Consider the following 21404-nt stretch of genomic DNA (forward strand, 5'->3'; position numbering starts at 1 on the left):
ATTTCAAAACATGGGAAATGTTTATGGATGGATATTTAGAGAACAAGCAAATGAATTGAACTATAGAGACCATGAAGAAAGCTATTTCAAAAGTTAAAAATCGTGAATGGCAGTCGGCAACTGAAAAGGCACTTGAATACATCGATACAAATTATATAGATATGGGCGTATGGAATACAAGAAAATATTGACCTGGTCCCCACACACTCCAAAACAAGAAATTTAAGATCCAAACGACGAGCTCCAAACCATGAATGCTATTATCCAGGACACAGATTGATGTGAATTCGACAATTGGGAATTGTTGAAGGAACTTCCAACACAACAAATGACTGAAAAACCAAAAAAATGAACGATGCGTGGGCTTATGAGTGACTTTTCGTGGGACATGTGTAATACAAGGCAAAAATGTTAGGGAACGTTGGGGCACGTTTTCGCCACATCGAAAATGCGTGTCGCGATTGGAGGGCACGATAAAAACTGTTTTGGACACGTTTTAGGTCGTATTTCATGTCCGACACACGAAATACGAGACACGTGACCTTGAGGGATGTGTCTTAATGAAGGGATAAATTATTTTTCCAGCCCTTGGAACACTTTACATCATGATTTTCATATTTTTTACATCATAAGGGGGAAAACCCATTTGTAAGAGACCCTCATAGACTACCCATTTCTGCGACACAAATATAATCTAGCACACCAAGCAATTTGTAATAAAATAACCTAACCAAATAGTTAGGATTATTCCCAAATCATTTTTACATAAACTTGATCTAGAACAATAGGTCTCGCCTAAGATCCTAGCAACAAAATGCATTCTAGTTTTGGGGTAAGATTGGAGGGGAAAACTCTGCCGACCATCCGAGAATGGATCGGTGAGACAAAAAACCTCCTAGAATGGAGATCATCACTAGAAAGGTAGGTTTACCTAGGTTGTTACATACATGACACGGTTCTGCTAAGATTAATTACATCATGTACATGCGAAGGTGTTTACATTATAACATGATGATTAGGTTGATGATGATAACTAGATGACACAAACACATCGATTAGGTGATATCCCTTTTGCAAAAAAAGGGGGTGTACTGCTATGGGGTCATTGACACGGAGTGGTCAACATCTGGCTGTACTTGGGGACACATTGCTGCAATGGACGAATGTGAGAATCTAGAATCTGCATCCATGCAACACACAAGATAACGTAAGTAGCGTCCATCCAAAAATCATCATATAATATTAAGCACATGAAATATATAAACTCTTCATTTATTAACTATCCTAATAACATGAAAAACATAAATCTACCTACAACATAAAATACTGAAATAAAATGGTGTAGGGTTAGGAATACAATACAAAGGATGCTCCATGGCATAAGGTGCATTCAATGTTGTGCATGCTAAGAATTTGCTTGCTTTCAGGAAAATCTGTAGGCTACTTTTCAGATGTGCCATGTTCAATCGTGCATATGGTAGGACTCTTCCTTCTCTGAAAATTAAGCGGTTTGGATCCGTCTTCCACAGAATTTACTTGAAAACCCTAAAACTGATCCAAATTATTTAGAAAGTGAATAACATGTATTTTATTATGAAAGGACTACCCATGTTCAGATTTGTCTCGGATAGAAGGTTTAAAAATAATATCTGTCTTGGTTTTATTTTCAATTAATTTATCATGCAACTGCATGTTAGAAGCAACAACAACTAACTCATCAGCTAAGCAATTTTTCTCTCTTGGGATAGCTTCAAGATTGATTGCATCAAAATACTGCATGGTATCCCACAAAACATTTCTAAACTTTCTTAATCTTTGATTTTTACATGTAAATTTATTTTTTATTTGCATGATAACTAAATCTGAATCACCCTTGATACTCAACAATTTGACTTTCAAAGTTTTTGCCATTTCAATACCCAACAACAAGGCTTCATATTCAACCACATTGCTAGTTTCTTCAAATTCTAATTGATAGGCAAATTTTAAAATATGACCAAGGGGAGATTTCAAGACAATTCCCGCACCTTTACCATGCCTAGATGCTGCACCATCAAAGTAAAAATGCCAAACTTTATTTTTTTAATTCACCCTCTTTTTTATCAACCTTGACCTCTACAGAATGATTGAATTAGATAAAAGAGCATGATTCTGAGGGTTTGCTTTTTAACATATTATCTCATTGTGGGGGCTTTTAGGATATTTGACATGGAATCTCCTTTTGGGCTCTCTGTTTAATTTAAGAAATCCTTGACCATTAGGGGAAGGAATCATCACATATGACTAGTTCATTTATATGCTTCCTCCTAAATCAGAGGCCCATTTCCTAGACAACAACATACCCAAAGAATTAGGCACCTAAACCACAACTATGTCCATGACAATTATGATATCGGGGTACACAGACAAATGGACTTGTAAGTCTTTAATTAACACATGAACTGCAATTTTCTTTGAATCCATGGCACACATGTTATAGTAAGGCCTAGATATCATCAAGTTAAGCTGTTCCATGACTCTCTTATTCATCACACAAGCAGAAGCACCAGATTCAAGCATGTAGCTATATAACCGATAATTATTAACAAGCAAAGTAATGAATAAAGGAGAATGCCCTTTGTTATCAAATTCCATACTTTGCAAATACATAGGAGCATCTTGGTAGAAAGCCTCATGAGTTTCCTCTTGAGTTGCATTCACCTGGGTACTACCAATAGCACTTAGTAACTTGGCCTTCTGGGAGGGGATCTTCACTATCTCGGTGACAGGAACCAAAACTTTAGAGTTATTAAACCAACCTCCTAACTCAATATTCATACCAGAAGCTGATACGGGGTTAATACTTTGAGAATTAACTTGATTATCATTTTGACTTCTTCTCTGATAGGTTAGCCCCTTGTCCTTATCAAGTTAAAGAACTTGCTTAAGAGGAGGCTTCTCACTAAAAAGTTTAACCAAGACATTAGTTTCTTAACCAAAATTATTAATGCTATATGAAGATGTGAAAGGTCTGATGGGTTGACTATCTCCCTTGACCTCTTCCCAATTCTCTTGCGATAGATGATATTCTTTACCAACCACATTTATCTGATTATTTGTTTGAATCATCTCATGATGCATGATTCTCTTGATAATAGGACAAGTAGCTTCTTCATGAAGCTCATCACAGGCGCTATAGTAAGGGGGGGTATCCTCCATAAGATTATTAGTTTCGAGAGGATTGGGAGGCCTTTGCTTACTGGTTTGACCTTTTTTCTACCAATTATTTCGATTATTATTATTATTATTATTATTATTATTATTATTATTATTATTCTGACCCCTAGGTTGATGATTTTGCATTCGAGCTCTTTCCATTTGAATCAACCTATACTGTAATGTAGTTATTTCTTTAGCATGATCAACAATCATTCTAGCTTGATTTAACTCCATATTTTCCAACTTAAGAAGTTTTTGCATAGGTTCTTCGGATTCCTTTTCCTTTCCTTTAGGTTATTTTAATTTAACAACATATCTATCAAACCCAGGAATTTCAGATTTGCCAGAAGCCTTCTTATCTTTTTCCAACTCTAAAGCTGTGAGTTGACAAGCCTTGTAGTCAACAAGCTTGGACCTTCTTAGCTCATAAGAAGTGTCAGGATTGAAAGCATCGAGATAATATTCTAGAATCATTTTCTCAGCTAGTTTGTAATCATTAGATATCTCTTTAAGCATACCATTAAACCTTTTATTAAATTTTTCACACATCTCATTTTCTTTCTTTTTAATGACGCTAATGGCTTTTGCTAAAAATCGATCTTCTTTCTTATCACCAAATTTCTCTCTAAAAGCATTAAGGAGGGAATCAAATGAATCAATGCTATGATCATGCCTATCCCTAAACCAATCCATAACATCCTGCTCAAGGGTCAAGACGAAGCATTTCATTTGCACATCCTCATAATTATGAGCATGAGTGAATTTAGCCCACCAAGTCTGAAAAGCATATAAATGATTTTTAATAGTGATTGCATTATTTCCTTGGAAAGCGGGCAACTTGTCTATACCAATATTAGGAAGGTTATGGGGATAACCCTGGATGTTAGCAAAGTTAAGAGGCTCATAGATATCCATGATGTCTGGAATGGGAGGATTCAAGAAGAGTGAATGGATTTCATAGAGAGCTTCCTGGCTGAGATTGTCAAGGAGTGTACGAGAAGAGAGCTTGCGTAATCTAGATCTGAGAGCCCTTTTAGGATCCGGAGTATGATTAGCTCAACTACTTGGGTTCCTCCTAGTACACGCCCTTGTAGAAGATGAAGGAAGTGGAGTTTCCACCTAGATTGAAATCTAACGTAGACACAAAAGATGATATGATGAAAATGAGATGAAGATGAATGGGTGAAGATGAAATGATCAAATGATGAGAAGAGATTGAGACGACAAAAAACTGTCCCCAACAACGATGCCAAAAAATGTTGTTGCACAAAGTGTCCAGGCACTGTGACAATACTCAGAGTAAGGGCTGCTACTCTAATCCTTACTCACTCTGTTTAGACTCTCTTCTAAACAAGTCAAGGGGGGTAGTCCCTAGGGTGAATGAATGTGTAGGAATTTACAGGGTAAGTTCCTCAGACAGAACACCAAAGGACACCACTCACAAACAGATCACAGATCAATACACCAGTATTTTGACGTGGTTAAAACCCTCAAAGAGGGAAACAGTCCACGGCCTGAGCCAACACGGCCACTTCAAGCAATTTATTAATAAAAGAATGAAAATTTACATATGCTTCTCTCATGGATGGATTACCCTACAAATGACCCTCCATGCTCTTTAAATAGAGATCATGGACCAATCGGGTGTTAAGCCACGGATCAAGTGTCGGTAATACCGAGGAGAGAATAAACCGTCAGATCACTACATATCGTGACCGTCAGATTGTAAGTTACAAAATGTACATAGTAAAGAAACACACTTTACCTAACTCTATACTAGACCAAGTTATACTTAACTATTTCCTCTGTGTCGGAATATCCTAACAGAATGAGGGTAGCTTGTGGAACACATGCTCTAGGAGTCTTAAGGATTAACAACATGATAAATGTGAAACAAGTCCTGGTTAACCGAGATGGATAGATTAAACAATTAAGACAAATACAACCACAAGATAGAAATTTAGACCAGTGCCTTAATATTCAATTAACGATAAATTAGATAAAAACAAGCTATCCAAAGCAATTTATAAATGTGATGAAAGTGATGATCATGAACGATTAAATGTAAATGCCCAAAACTTTATCATGCAATATATTCCAACAATTAAATACCGTGATGAATTATGAAAATTAACTGTTAAACAATGATTTTAGTTTTAAAATGATTTTCTTCAATAACCTAGATCTAGAAGTTATCTCTCTTATAACCAATCTTTAGATATGATTCTAAAAGATTAATCGCACTTGACAATAGAGAAATCAATACCACAAAATTTAATCTTACACCTAACAAACAAAAAGACACCAAGGAACTTTAGATTAGAATTTAATTATCCCTTAGGTAAATTTTTAATGTGCTAAGATTATGAAGCAAAGTTTAATGTGGCAAATGTTTTTTAATGTGACCAAAAATAAGAATCAAAAGACCTTAATTAAATCTAAATTTTTAATGGGCCATAGGCCACATAAATTTTGTATTTTTTATTTTTAAATGTGAAAGCTTAAATTCTCCTTTTGATTTATTTCATTGACAATTTCAAAGTCACAAAAATGAATTTTTTAATTTTTTTTTTTTTAGTTTTTTAAATGTTTAAAGCAAAATCAAAATAAAAAAAAAATAAGAGAAAGGAAATCAAAACAAAATCAAAATCATAAGGCAAAAATAAAAATGTAAAACAAAAAACAAAATCAAAGATAAAATTAAAATAAAAAAATCTAAATTTTAAACTTTAAACTTTAATGAACTTGAAAGTCGAAATTAATAAAAAAGGTAAATTCCGAAAGAATGAATCGCTAGACCTAAACCTAATGGATAAAAAAAAATAAAAAATTGAAAATCGAATGTTTGTGTTGTGTGTGCAGTGCAGGTTTGGACGACGGTGGAATGGAGGAGCTCGACGAAGGAGGAAAGGAGGACAGAATCCGCAAAGAACTCGAGTAGGGACAGAGGAGAAGCAACATGTTGCAGGTTGAGCTCGAGAAGGTGGAATGGATGGAGACTGAGGATTAGATGTAGTTGGAGGATGCAGGTTAGGGAGCAACGAGAAAAAAGTGAAGGAAAAAATGCAGGTTTGGAGAGGAGAAGGCGGCTGCGAACAGGGGAGATGGGATAGCATGAGGAGAAGGAAGATGTAGGTAAAGTAGAGGCATGGGGACGAGGATGTAGGCAAAAGCGAAAGGCAGCAACTAAAAAAAACTCGACGAGAAGCTTCAGGGCTGCGGGTTTGTAGCGATGGGGAGAAGGGAGATGGGAAAATCGGGTTTGAACGTCAGTTTGCAGGAGAAAGGGTTGCAGATTTTACAGGGGATAGAGCAAAGGCATCGTTAGAAGACTTCGGGGATAGCAGGGAGTGTCTGGAAGTCGATTTGCAGGTGTAGCAGATAGAGGATGGCAGAGGATGGGGAATAGAGGGAGACTGACGGTTTCAACAGCGGAATGGAGTTGAGGCAACGAGGGATTGTAGGTTTGTAGGAAGAGATAGCACGTGTTTTTCGTAGGTAGCTAAAAATGGACACGTTTGGAGAAGTTGCGAGTAAGGGAGGAACAACAACGATGTGAGATGGGATCTACGCTAGGGTTTGCAGGCAACCGAAAAGGAGGGAGTTGCAGATTCAGTGCAGGTTGCAGGCAACATAGGAGGGCTGTGGGGTTTCTAAAAAAAATCGAATTTTTTCTGCAGCAAAAATATAAAAAACCCCAGGCAGGAGTCCCAGGCAGTCAATGGTAGCCTTAGAAAACCCAAAATAAACCTAGAAAAAAACGAATTTCACACCAATATATTTGTATGCTTCATATTTGGCTTTGAAACCCTGGTAAAATTTCCAGATTTAAAAATAAAAAATCCTTGGACTGCAAAAAAGTTGAATAATATCCCCACAAAGTGATATTGAGGCAAGATCTTACTCTCCAGGGTCTAGATCTGGCTTCAAACAAAAATTCTCCTTTAGATCCGCAATTGCAAATGACAATAACACCCAAAAACGATATATACAATGATGAAATTAAAAAAAAAAAACAAAAACCCAGTTAAATTACAATAATTACAAGCTGAAGGCTCTAAGTAGCCAGATCTATCATTATGCTGCACATAAATTAAAAGATTTTTAAAATTTTAAAGGGGTGCTCACTCAAAACCCTTCGTGCATCACCAACAAAAATCTTATGATAAACCTGGAGCTAATTTAGTTGGGATCTTCAGAAAATACAGATCGGGAGTTGGTTGGTTCAACTGAAAACTTTCCCTAACGCCCGATGATCTAAATCAAGATTTCCCTGCAAAACTTGATCCAACCATTAAAAATAGAGCGAGAAAATAATAATAAAACTTAGACAAATAGAGATACCTGCTATTACGTTCAAAATTTAAATTATTATTCAAACCCCAACAACTGAGCAAGATACCTGTACTCAAATCACTCTTCAGAATCTTTCATCAATGGCTTTAGAAAAAATTATGCATGAAAGAAAACATCTTACAACATTCCCATGAAGAGTAACACTAGCAGAAATTAACCCCAAAGTCTTTCTTTCTTATCCAAAAGAAAAGAATTACATTAGAGCCTCTTGTTAGGCACACGACTCAAAGATCGGATAGATCGACTAACAAATAACTTCCTATTTAAAGATAAATCCTTCAACGGCTAGTTCAAGTGATCCTCGTCAAAGCAATCTCGACCATTGATGAAGATTAAAATTTCTTTTGATTTCATCCATCGAAATATTTAATTAAATGCATTTTAATTGATTCAAAAATAGAATTTTTGAGTTAATTTCCCAAAAAATTTGACTTTAACCCCAAGGGATCAAAGGTTTAAAATTGTGCAAAATAATTAATTTACCTTAGTCCCAGGACCTTTTAAAATTCAATTTTTTAGGACCAACGAATTTTTCCTTTGGAGAATTTAAATTTACCTAGGGTCTAGAATTAATTAAATTTCTAGCTTAGGATTTTGATTAATTTTTGGTCTGAAAATTTAATTAACCCAAGGGGATAAATTATTTTTCCAACCCTCAAGACACTCATCATGATTTTCATGTTATTTACATCATAAGGGGGAAACCCATTTGTAATAAACCCTCATAGACTTCCCATTTTTGCGACACAAATATAATCCAGTGGATCAAGCAATTTGTAATAAAATAACCTAACCAAATAGTTAGGATTATTCCCAAACCACTTTTACATAGACTCGATCTAGAACACTAGGACTCGCTTAAGATCCTAGCAACAAAATATTTTCCAGCTTTGGGGTAAGACTAGAGGGGAAAACTCTACCGACCATTCGAGAATGGATCGGTGAGACAAAAAACCTCCCAGAATGGAGATCATCACTAGAAAAGTAGGTTTACTTAGGTTGTTACATACATGACATGATTCTGTTGAGATTATTTACATTATAGACACGTGAATGGGTTTACATTATAACATGATGATCATGTTGATGATGATAATTGGATGACATGGACACATTGATCAGGCAATACCCCTTTTGCAAAAAAGGGGGTGTACTGCTATGGGGTTGTTGACACGGAGTGGTCAACAGGTTGTAAACCGTAAACCTCCTATTTTATGGAGAGACCAAGGTCACCAATGAGATGGTTACATAGATAGGTGTTTGAGCTGTTGTATTGTTTTTTTATTCTTACAGTCAAGAGAAGGCATGTGATCAAGTGTCATAAATTTGTACTTTCTGTCGTAATTTCACAATGTTGTGTTTGTATATTTGACATTTATTCATCTGTTGTTTCCATAGGTTTTCATTTTTTCTGTAACCTAGGATTTGTCTAGAAGTGTAGGGTTGCCTACCACGTCAGAAAAATTTAATATTTCAATGCATTCTCAAGTCCTCCGAATGGGAAAAATTGTTATGAAACCAGTAGAAATCTTGATACATTAATTTAACTAACAATCACTTCTCTTCAATACATTGTGAAATGTTCCGAGTGGGGAAAAGTCATTATCAAACCAGTAGCAGTCTTGATACATTAATTTAACTAACAATTACTTCGCATCTTAACACCTTATCGATTATATGATAATACATATATCATCTCAAATCTTATTTTCCGTTTTCTCTTGAAGGGTTCCTCCAAGCATTGGCAGAGAATCGTATTTAGAGTTTATCTTATTGTGTTGTTACCTCGTGTTTGATTCATCGTTCTTTCCATGTTATGTTTTCTGTAGTGTTTTGAGGCTTTTCTAAGTTCGTTGTTTAATGTAATTTCTATAAATTACAATTAGTTGTAGACCATCTTTTGTGTAAATGGAGGTCTTATAGCTCTATTTATAGTCTTGTCAGTGAGAGCAAAAAAATGTTAGTATGAAATGAAGGTGTTCTTTTGCCCTTCACTACATAGCAAATTTGTTAATGTCATTGTTGTTTAGTATTCAATTGAGCTAGGTTGCTTTATCTTTCATCACGCTTCTCTAAGATAGGTGTTACATTGTGATTTTAAATTGTAAACTTAAGCTGCATTCATAGGGAATTAGAGTGAGAACCAACATGGTTAATTCGTTTTTGATTTTGTAGGTAGAATATTGTGATAAATGTTCTAGTCTCCAATGTCACATATCTGTGATTGCTTTTCTGTAGGTGAGCATAACTGGTGTGACTGGTGCCCGTGCTTCAATAGAATCACGTGTTGAGTTTCTTCTTCAAGAAATTAAAAAGGTTATTCCTTCTCTTTTCCAATCAACAAAATATCTACCTTTGAGGTATTTGTGGTTTCTTATCTGAACATTTTATTTGGATTAATTTGTCATATTGTATAACTCAAAGATATCCTATGACATTTAACATAAGGTAAAACTTATTAGCATTGAACTTTCCTTTTACCAATCAAATTTCAAAGAAATTTTATGTTACTAATTATGGAATAAAATGCAGTTTTTTTGTTTAATTGAAAATTTTCATGTTTCAACCATTGGTTTGAATGGATTAATTTGTTTTTTTTCATGTTTTACCTGACAATCTACTTGGATTGCGACCTTCTTCTTGATCTGATTGGACCATCTTGTTATTGGATGTCTTCATGAATAAGTTAGTGTAGGCACATAATAAAAATCTACATAATTAATGAGGGGATTGTGGCCATGATACAAAAGAAAATTGACGGTGTCTTTATTGACATTGCATAATGAAATAATCAACCATGCCTTAGACACAAAGATCAAAATTGAGATTTAGATGAAGTCTCCTATCATGGATCATGACAATAACATTGAATTGTTGTCAGTGGCCAACTAAAGTCTTGTAGGAGTGTCACACGGAATAAGTCGATCTTGCGGACAAGATAGACCTTCCTAGAATCTAAAGAAGACCTAATGACAAGCAAACCAACCAGACACTATCTTTCTCTAAATATTCTTTAATAAACAATAGCAAACAAGTGTTTTTAGGTCCTACCTTAGGTCCAACTCAAGCTTGTGGATGCCCTCGCTCCTTTGATCCAAATGAGCTCCTTTGTCGCAAATCTACAAACACAAACAAGGCAAACAAATTAAATAGCACCTAAAAAGCCAATTGCATAAAACATATTTAACATGAAATTCAAGGAGTCCATGAAACAAATAACGTGAGATACTTGTTGAGAAAAATGAGTTTGATTGTATTAATTCAAAATAAGAAGAACTTTACAACCTTTGCCTTGATGCTGTACAAGCTCCTCCCAGGGTCCAGTAAGAAGTCTCCTCTACTTTGACAAGTTTCACTCACTCCCCAATGAAGCCAAAAAGGTATGTGATCTCTCCTCTTAAGCTCAACTAGGAAGTCTTGATTTCACCAACATTTACCCTCAAAAATGTTCAGCTTCTAACCTTCTCAGCAACCAGCCCAATGCCTGTATTTATAGTGCAATGGAGGGAGGTTACTAGGTCCTCCTTCAAAGGGATAGCTCCTCCCATCAAGGGATTAGCTCCTTCTCTTTTGGGATGCATGAACCACCTCAGAGCGAACAATCCACGTCAAAATTCCTTCTAGAAACCTCTAGAATTAACCCAAAGTGAGTTTTTTAAGATAAAACTTGCGCCTTTTGGCTTTCACAGGGGTCCGCACCTACACCGTTAGGGACAGAGCAGACAGGTCTGCAGTTTTTGTACACAGAAGGTGCGGGACCACAGGTGACAGTGAGAGAAAGTGCGGAACCATAGTTACATTGATTTTTAATGTCCTTCTCTCATTTCCAAAGCTTGACTTGAAGAGTTGAGGTCTGAGACTTGCTTAGGAGGTCAGTAAAAGTGATGATAGACCCATACTGACTGCAAATAATCATGGTGACGATATTTTTGTGTAACAGATTGCCCCCTAAAGTGCGAAGTCTGTAGTAGATGAGGATTTCTTATCATTTAGGAAGAGTGAAGTACTTTATCATTTTGAGGATCATCTTGTGGAGAGCCCGGTTGGAACCTGTAAAAACATTCAATGCAAGATATATATATATATGAGATCATATCATCACTGAGGTAGGCATTCCCATACTCAGATCAAAATTGACTAGAAAAACTAACTACTGCTCTGATACATGAATGATCTTGTAAAACATCACAAGTAAAGACTCATGTGGACACAGTATGGACACAACCATCTGTTTATGAATAGTCCATTATATAATGAATACAAAATTCCTCGCAGCCTGGATTGTGGAAACTAGATCCATGGTCTTCATTTCTACTTCCCGAAACAGTACAATTCTATCCTTGCGAATGAATGTGTTGATGTCGAACATGGTAGAAACCACTTGATTACCAATCAATGATGTAAACTGTTAACAAGTGTGAGAGAAACCACCAGTGATGTCAATGGCTCTCAAAGTACCCAGTACAATCCATGAGATGTGAATAAATGTGTTGATGTTGAACATGTCACGGAATCCTTTGATCGAAAGTCAATGATGTAAACTACCATCAAAGGCGAGAAACCTGCCATTGAGGCATGCAGATCTCAAGGTACTGACGATTCCTAGATCATCTTTCTAGATAATGAGCTGATGTCGATAGAAAGAAATCTGTCGTAGGCAATCCCACAACACGAAATCATAGATCAAGTTGAAGAAATTTAGTTGCAAGGACTGACTCAGGGATGGTCAAGATGGATGACAGATATTTTGCAGATGAATGGCTTATTGGCAGTGACCTCTTGACCACATAATGACATGATAGATGGCTTGGTGACAATTGACCCAAAGTTAATACCCAGAAACCAGCTGAAGACTTTCAATGTGGTTTGATCAACTATTAGGCAAAGGATTTCCCAACCCAGGTGAATAAAAGTGTCATGTTCAAGAGTGGTTACAAAGTATGACAAACAAGCTCATTTTTCTCTCTTTTCCCCCACCATTTCTGGCAAGTACCTCTTTATTTTTGACAAGCTTGAGGAGGATAACATTTGCTTGATTATAAGCTCATCCTTCGGATGAGTCCAACTTAGTTTAAATTCGAACCCTAAGAAGGAGTGGTTCGTTCCTGTTTGTAATTGAACAGGTCCTTTACTGTGAAATTTTAACGAGTCCAGTATAGGAGAAACTCGACGTTTTTCAATTTTAGAGAGTCTAAAAAAACTTAAGAAGACTCCAGGGTTGACCTTTTTCGTAAATTTGTGTCTCCCAAGCCTGAAAAAGTATAAAATAATACTTTTTGTAATTAGTGCCCTTGATCCGAAAAAGTAAAAAAGTGATCAATGACACGTCGTTTTATAACCGATATCGAATTTGAAATGACAAAAATCCGATAATCTTTTCATGTTTTTTACTGTCGGAAAAGAGTTGTAAGTGGACCATCTTTAAATTTCGTTTTAACGAGTTTAAAAGAAACACTCGGTAATCTTTTCATGTTTCAGGAGTCAGAAAAGAGCTTACAGGTGAGTCTAAATGTTTTTTCGTTGAAAATGATAGATTTCGCCTTAATAATCTTTTATCCTGCACAAAAACACAAACATTACTCATACCTGTTTGAAATAGATAAAAATGTCACAAAAATACCTTTTCAAAGTGAAACATAAACAAATTTGCACTTTATTTACTCAAAAAACTTATAAAAAGGGACGTTGTCAATTCATTTTTACCATTTGAGTTTGGGTGAGAAAATAGTGCTTTTGCTTAGAAAACTTCCAGTGAAGATTGCGGGAAATCTAACCGTCGGAATCGAACGTCGTCTTCTCCAGGTAATCCACATCATCCCACTCTTCATTTTTAACCGTTTAATTTTTTGTTTTAGTCATTTATTTCATTTTTGGGAGGGTTTTTAGGCATAAAACCCGCGCGGGGGGGCCCGCAGGTTTACCACTGCGAACCTGCGGACCCCGACTTTTTCTCCATTGGGAAAAAGCTCGGGGTCCACACCTTCCATGTAGACAAAGTGCAGTCCACGCACTGTGTCTAACCTGGAGGGTGCGGTCCCCGTCGCAAGGGTTTTTAACCCAAAAATTATAAAAAATGGACCACACAAAATAATTTCTAGCAATTTAATTTATCCTTATACTTGATGCAGAGAGTACATCATGCTAGATTGGCATGAATGAGAGCATGGGGACGTGGATGTTGCCGCATGGAATCATCAGCCTTCACTTGATGCTTTGAGGGCGTGCGACTTCTACAAATTCTGGGCCATTCCTGGCATGAGGGCTCAGGTGGATTTCTTATAGTGGATGGTTGACAGATGGAGCATACAGGACCAGTGCTTTTTCATTGGAGGCCACCATCTCGAAATCGAGCTAGCGGACATATATTTCTTGATTGGTTTGCCTAAGAGAGGCGAAGACTTGACTCTGTTTGGGGCTAGGGCAGGTGGCCAGTCTGTCGATAGCCTCAGGCTAGAGTACTGCAATAGCTAGGCTAGAGACAAAGGGATAGACATAAAGACCATATCATGTCCTGAGCTCATGATGATTGTGTTTACTGTCACCAGACTTTATGGAGCTGCCACATTACATATTGCCACCGGATCCCAGATGCGTATGGCAGTTGATTACTTTCGAGGCACCATCTTCAACTGGTGTGATGCTGTGTTGGCCAATGTGAAAGGCCAACTGACCAGGGCCAAGAAAAAACGACTAAAGACCTTTGGTTATGGGGCTTTGTTCGTGAGTTTTGGCCTGGAGAGGGTACCTATGCTGATCCCGCAACACCTTACTGTTGGAGCTGAGCTTCCTCGAGAGCCCAAACTGATGCGATGGGTCGCAGTTATGGCCCGTCACCTGGACGAGAGGACAGAGGTTGCTCGATTCAAACCTGAGTATTTCCAATGGCTGGAAAACCAGGTCTTTTCTATTCAGGACTTCCCTTACGTTGGGATAGATTTTCGTGGTGACCCAGACATGGTTCTTCCACCAGGAGAGCAGTGGGATGAGTCAGGTAAAATCCTTTTCAACATTTTTTCTATTTTAAAATTTTTTTGTTATTTTTCCATTGTCTCAAAACTGATAGTAAAAAATTTCAAATGCAGATGTGGGTCCACAATGACCAGCCGCTCTCCGCCCTTACGAGAGGAAGCAACCAGTTGCACTTGCGCCAGCCCCACAGGACAAATCAGCAGAGGTTTTGGCCGAGTTGGAGGTTCATCTCGAGCGCTTGACAGGAGATATTCCTGAGACCACTATAGATGACATTCCTCGTCGACTTCAGCGCTATGTGATTGGGGTCCTGGGACCTTTTAGGAGGTTCCTTTTCAAGGTGGCCCATGCAGTGGTTTCTTATAGAGATCATCACCAGTGATAGGATGATCGCCTATTGTGGGCACATGTGACATTTTTGTTTTTTGTACTTATCATTTTTTCCGATCATAAGGTGTTTTTCAACCTATGATCGAGGACGATGTATTTTTTGACACACTCCTATATATATATCACTATTACCAGCTTATCTTGTAAATCATGTTATGGAATGGTTTTAATTTTACATGTATGATTATTGCAAATGTCTATTTAACATTCAAGAAGCAATTGCATCTGCTAATGTATTTAAAGATCTTGGAATATGCTGATATTCAATATAATCAAATTCACGTTCCAAGAGACGCACTCTCAAAAATAATCTCAATAACACTGGATTTCTAATGGCATACACTCTATTAAGCTGTAATACAACGAGTTCAGAATCTAACCTCACTATCAAACTCCGAATCCCAAATGAAATAGATTCAGATAATAACTCAATCACTGCACTATACTCGGCAATGTTGTGCGTTGTTTGACCTAGGCTTACCCCATGCATAGATACTAACTCGTCAGAGGGCGAATAGATAACCCAAGCTGCGGAAGAGATGTTCCGTGTATTACGACAAGCACCATCAGCAAAACCAATGTATGTTTGGAGAGGCATTGACATCTGTAATATCAAGAGTAAAACCAAGATAAGCAGGAATAATGACGAAAAACACTCTCTAAACTAAGCACACTGTTTAAACTAAAACACACTAGCTAGAAAGAAAAACTATCCTAACTAAAAATCCCCATACCCATTCTTTTAAGCATAATACCTCTTCAAGTAAAGACCATTTATGAGTTTACCCAAAGAGTCCCCGTCAAATTCTACCAATTCATAGGCCCCTTTGGCTAGCTTTCGCTTGACAACATAGGGACCATGCCACATAGGAACGAATTTTCCAGTGCCTAATTTATCATTAGCTTGATCATAAACTAAGACTAGATCTCCTTCCGAAAAATTTCGAGGGGTCACATTTCGATCATACTAAGCTTTCATTCGTTTTGCGTGAGTCTCGATCGCCAATGCAGCATCACGTCAATTCTCATCTAATTGAGCCAAGTATAACAAACGCTTTTCCTCTTCGGAAGTGGCTGGAAGTAACTCGATGGCCATTTGCAGTGACGGGATTTCGCATTCAATGGGTAACACAGCTTCCAAACCATAGACTAGTTGGAAAGGAGTGAACCCTATTGATGTTTTTACTGAAGTTCGGTATGCCCAAAGCGCTGAAAATAGCATGTTGTGCCAATTCGACTGATGAATCCCAATGATTCGTCAGATCATGATAACTAAAACTTTGTTGATGGATTCAACTAGACCATTTTCTTATGGATAATAAGGGGTTGAACTATCATGACGTAAACCAAGCTGGCCTGTAAGTTTAGTCATCATAACGTTTCGAAAATGACGTCCATGATCAGTGATGATTGCTTGCGAGACACCAAACCTAGCAATTATATGATTGAACACAAAAATTGCAGTTGTCTTGTCGTCTGCCTCAAATGTAGGCATCGCCTCGGCCCACTTAGTAAAATAATCTACCGCAAGGATGATATACGCATGCTCCCCAGCCGAATGAGGGTTACATGTAATAAAATCGATACCCCATTTGGCAAAAGGACCAATGGAAATTATAGGGTGGAGAGGAGCAGGTGGAGCGCACATCTTACGATAAAAAATTTGGCAGTCGTGGCATTTTCGGACCGCCGAAATACAATCTTTAAATAAAGACAGCCAGAAGTAGCCAGCGCGCAATATCTTTTGGGCTGTGGCAAACCCAGACATATGACCGCCACATGCTCCAGAGTGACAGTCATTTAGAACCCTTTCAGCTTCCTCGTGAGTTAAGCAACGTCGAAAGATAGAGTCCGCCCCACGGCGATAAAGAGTATCTCCAATAATCCTGAATTGTTGGGACTGGAATCGAATTTTTCGGCGTTCTGACCTTGAAATTTCTGGCCGAAAGGATTGGGTCTGGAGATAAATGATGATATCCCCATACCACGGATCTAAAGTGCTGATTAGAAACAAGGATTCGTCCGCAATGGGCTCCTCCGCCACAGTTTCCGTGTCAGTACGGGGGAAGTCACACATTAACTCCGCAAAAACTAAAGATTTATTAAACTTAGATTTCTCAAATTCCAAGTCGAACTCCTGCAGGATAATGATCCATTTAGATTACTTGCCCCCTAGCAATTGCTTGGTCAAAATGTAGATCATAGGGTTGCAATCCGAAATTATCGTAGTTTTACGCAGTAAAATGTAGTGACGAAAACGTTGGACGGCTTGAATAGTTGCCAATGCCAATTTCTCCACATGTGAATATTTTAGCTCAGTTGGATTTAAAGTTCGAATAAGGTAATATATCACATGTTCAGTTCCGAATTCATCTTCCTGAACTAAGACCATTCCAATGGTGGAATGAGAGGCGGCGAGATACAAGAAGTAATCCTGGTTGTAATTGGGAGGATGCAACAACGGTGCATGGGTCAACGCGTGTTTGAGTGCATCAAAAGATTTCTAAGCTATCTCATCCCAATAGAATGGAGTATTTTTCTTCAACAACCGGGTGAAACCCTTTGTAACCTCGGCGTAGTTAGGAATGAATCGTCGTAAAAAGTTTGCTTTCCCTTGCAAACTTTGGAGTTGGCGAAGACTCGAAGGAGGGGGCAATTTGATGATAGCTTCGACCTTCGAGGGATCAACACGAATGCCGGCTTTCGAAACTACAAACCCCAACAATCGACCCGTTTCTATACAGAAGACACATTTGTGTGGGTTCAACCGAATACGATAATGCCTACACCTCATAAAGATTTCTCGTAAATGGACGAGGTGATCAGCTCGATGTAATGAATGAGCAGGCAAGTCATCGAGATAGGGTTTCACAATGTGCTTGATGTCATGAAACGTATAAGACATCGCCCTTTGAAAAGTTGCTCTGGCATTCTTAAGCCCAAAAGGTAACTTGCAATAAGCAAATGTCCCCCATGGACAAATGAAAGTCGTTTTTGGTTGATCGGCAGGTAGAATATTGATTTGATTGTATCTGGAAAAACCATCCATGAAGGAGAATATTTTGCTACCGGCACAATCATCAATGATTTGATCGATATAGGGAGTTGGGTAATTTTCCTTTGGACAGGCTCGATTAATGTCCCTACAGTCGATACATATTCTTATTGTTCCCTACTTTTTGTTAACCGGAACAATATTCGATACCCAATCCGTTAACAGGATCGGATAAATGAAACCTGCTTTCAATAATTTTTCAACTTCTGCTTTAATTGCAGCAGCTTTTCGTGGGTGAATTTGACGCAAACGTTGCCGGACGGGTTTAGCATCCGAGTAAGTCTTGATCTCATGAACAACAATCGCGGGATCAATTCTTGGCATTTCCTCATAGGACTAGGCAAACACGTCGCGAAATTTTTGAAATAGGGCCTTATATATTTGAATTTCATCATCTGTACATGAGGCACCTATATGAATGTTCTCAACAATTCCGAGCTTAACCGAAATATCAATAGGAATAGTTTGAGAGATGTTTCCCAAATTTAACTCTGAATCGGGATGTTTCATTGGATTCTGAGGTTCCTTGACATATTCAGTTGTAAAAATTGATGAGAAATCATTTTCAAAACGATCATCCTCAGGTAAAAACGAAGATTTGTGATGGAGATCTTCCCATGGTAAATCATCTACACATAGGATTTCACGAATTTTCTCATTAGAGTGAACAAGTTTAGAAAACGTGGTTAAATCTGAGGTTGATGTGAAAATTAATTCCTCACGGACCACATTCATTAAGTCATTTTCGGTTGAAGATGGGTCGGAAAACGACTGCACGGCTTCATAAGCAATTTCATATGGACTCAAAGGCATGGCATTACCAAATGAGTCTATCTCAGATTCAGAAGGAATGATCCAAGGATCATCGTAAACAATGGTTTCTGATGTAATCATATGAACGGTTGCAAATGAAGATGATGCGTTGATTGGAGGAAACGGAAAATTTCCTAGTAAACCGGCATCTTTAACTAGTCCTACTCCAACATCCTTATATGGGATAGTTGTTTTACCAACATGTTGAATACTCTCCAAAGAGGCTGGGTCAGATGAAAAGTAAGCTAGCTGGTCTATTTTTACGATCTTTCCATTATGTGGAAACTTTATTACTCGAAAGACCGATGAAACGACTGCTGTCATAGCGTAAGACCAACTTCGACCCAAGAGAAGGTTGTAATCTAGAGGGGGATCAACCAGCTCCACATCTAGACTAACGGTTTTTCCTTCAACTCCTATAGGCAAATCCTGTAGAATGCCAAAAGGATGAAACCCACGGCCATCAAAGGCCTTTGGAATCGTCGGGGATTGATTTAGCGAAGGAGAACCAAGCAATCTCCAACACTTATCGACATAATACACGTTGAGGCTCCCTCATCAATTATAGTCTGATGAATAGGCCTGTTTTTTACTATCACTGGTATTTGGAAAGCCATTCGATGAGGCAAATGCGGTGTACTATTTTCTAGATCAAAAATCATTAGGTTCGAGTCTTGAACATCAAAAACTCCTATAGCCGACAAAAGTAATTTACGTTGTGCTGGACATGATTGCAGCACTTCCAAAGCTGACATTGCTGAGGGTGAAACAACTAAATCCTCAACAATGTTATAATTCTGAGCCGCTTTCGCATATGGATTGAAAGCTGACTTTCGAAGTATACCCTTGGCGGGCAGTTTGATTACCAAGTCTGGATTAGGTTTCTCAATCTGTAGTGGATCGGAACTGGGAGCTGAGGTTGATGGATTAGAATGAGAAGATTCTGCTTCCTTGCCATCAACAGGACTTTCACTACTATAATCTTGCGATCGAGTCGCAATCCTAACATGGGACATCATCAGTATGGCTTCTTCATTGGCATTCGAGGATGAACCTATCATCTTACTGTCTTGAGCCGGAAAAGGATCCTTCAAAACAACAGGAGTTTGGGAACCCTTGACAATCTTCGCAACCTCTGCACGATGAGGGCAGTCTCTTGTAAAATGTTCATCGTCACAAATGAGACAAGGATAACGAGGTTTGCGCTGTTCATCATTGGATTCCGCCTTTTTAGGTTTCTCCTTTGAACTTTTTTCCATTTTATTCTTCTTCTTTTCATTCTTCTTCCCACCAGATTTTGATTTGGCTATAGATGACTCTACAACGTGAATATCTGCGGAGATCTCTGCAAAAGAATCTCCTGTTGGGGAATCAGGCAAGGTTATGATAGGGGAAGAATTCTTGGAAGACTTCTTCTTACTTTTAGTGTTAACCATGCCAATCATACCATCAGTGGCATGAGATCCCGAAGGAGTTGCAGTGATTTGATTTTGCTTGGGAAGATCGGGGATTTTTTCGTGTAACGTACCTGACTGAGTATAGACCAAGTCAAGGTACTGTGCTTGAGCAATTACTTGCTCCTCGGTAACAACTTCGGCTTTAGCAACATCTTCAGTGATCTTTGGCAATAAAGATTTTACAAACCACTCGGCCAAGATCTGATCTGGAATAAATACCTTCACCAAACGCCCTCAATGTCTCCAGTCATGAATATGATCTGAAATGTAAGTGGATGTCGATTGTTTTAGCGAAGTTAACAATTCCGTGCCATTGTCATATCGGACTGGCAACTGAAAATGAGTTAAAAACGAGGTAGCTAACTGACTAAAATTATAAAAAGTGCCTCGCGGTAACTCAATGTACCACTTGGCCGCGAGACCAATTAGAGTGCGCTGGAAAAGTCTAAGATGGATTGAATCATCTGTAATGGAGTTAGACGCACACCAGAGGTGGTAAGTCATCACATGGTTCGATGGGTCCTCTCCTGATTTACCTTCGAACTTGGGAATGTCACTGGGCAACTTATTCGGCATTGGCGGCCAAAATGGAAGATAATTAATGGGATCGTTCGTTAGGCGCGACAAGTCAGGTAAGTCCAAAGTTGCGATAAATGGTAACTGCTGATTAGGATCCCTAAAACTCTGGGTCATGAGACCAGCCCCAGGAGGAGGATATCCAGGATAACTAGGAATAGGAATCATGTTCGGGATATTGTATCCTCCCGGAAAACCAGGATTAACCGGACCGTACTGGGGTTGTTGAGGTTATTGATAAGTGTACCCAGGGTACTGTTGATACTGATAGACTGGCTGCTGCACAACAGGACCGAATTGGTACTGTCCTTGATACGGTTGATAAGTAAATTGTGGTTGACTTGTGACAACTGTACTTGAACCAGGTTGTCCTACAGGTATCTAAACCGAAGTTTTAATCGTAGATCCAAACGGTGGTAAAGATATCTGAGGAGTAGATACAGGAATAGTAGAAACCGGAGCTGTCGATACTCCAGAAGTAGGTGGGGTGGATTGAACAGATGTTGCGGCAGTTGTAGCAGTCATTTGAGGCAGAGTACGAGGTGTACTAGGCCCAGGCTGAGAAACTACCGAAGGTACAGAAGTTTGAA

General features: G+C 38.3%; 1 protein-coding gene across 1 annotated transcript in view; it reads left to right on the forward strand.

The window, feature by feature from the left end:
* The window catches only part of LOC149240541 (tryptophan synthase alpha chain, chloroplastic-like), a 154556-nt gene that overhangs the window by 89135 nt on the left and 44017 nt on the right, over positions 1 to 21404 (forward strand). The window contains exon 2 of the mRNA XM_089370207.1: positions 9793 to 9870. Coding sequence (XP_089226333.1) covers positions 9793 to 9870 — 78 coding nt within the window. The remainder of the gene's footprint in view (positions 1 to 9792; positions 9871 to 21404) is intronic.

Source organism: Pinus tabuliformis, chromosome 8, assembly GCF_031772625.1.
Source record: "Pinus tabuliformis cultivar Carrire ecotype Pingquan chromosome 8, CPIR1, whole genome shotgun sequence".
Lineage (NCBI taxonomy): Eukaryota > Viridiplantae > Streptophyta > Pinopsida > Pinales > Pinaceae > Pinus > Pinus tabuliformis.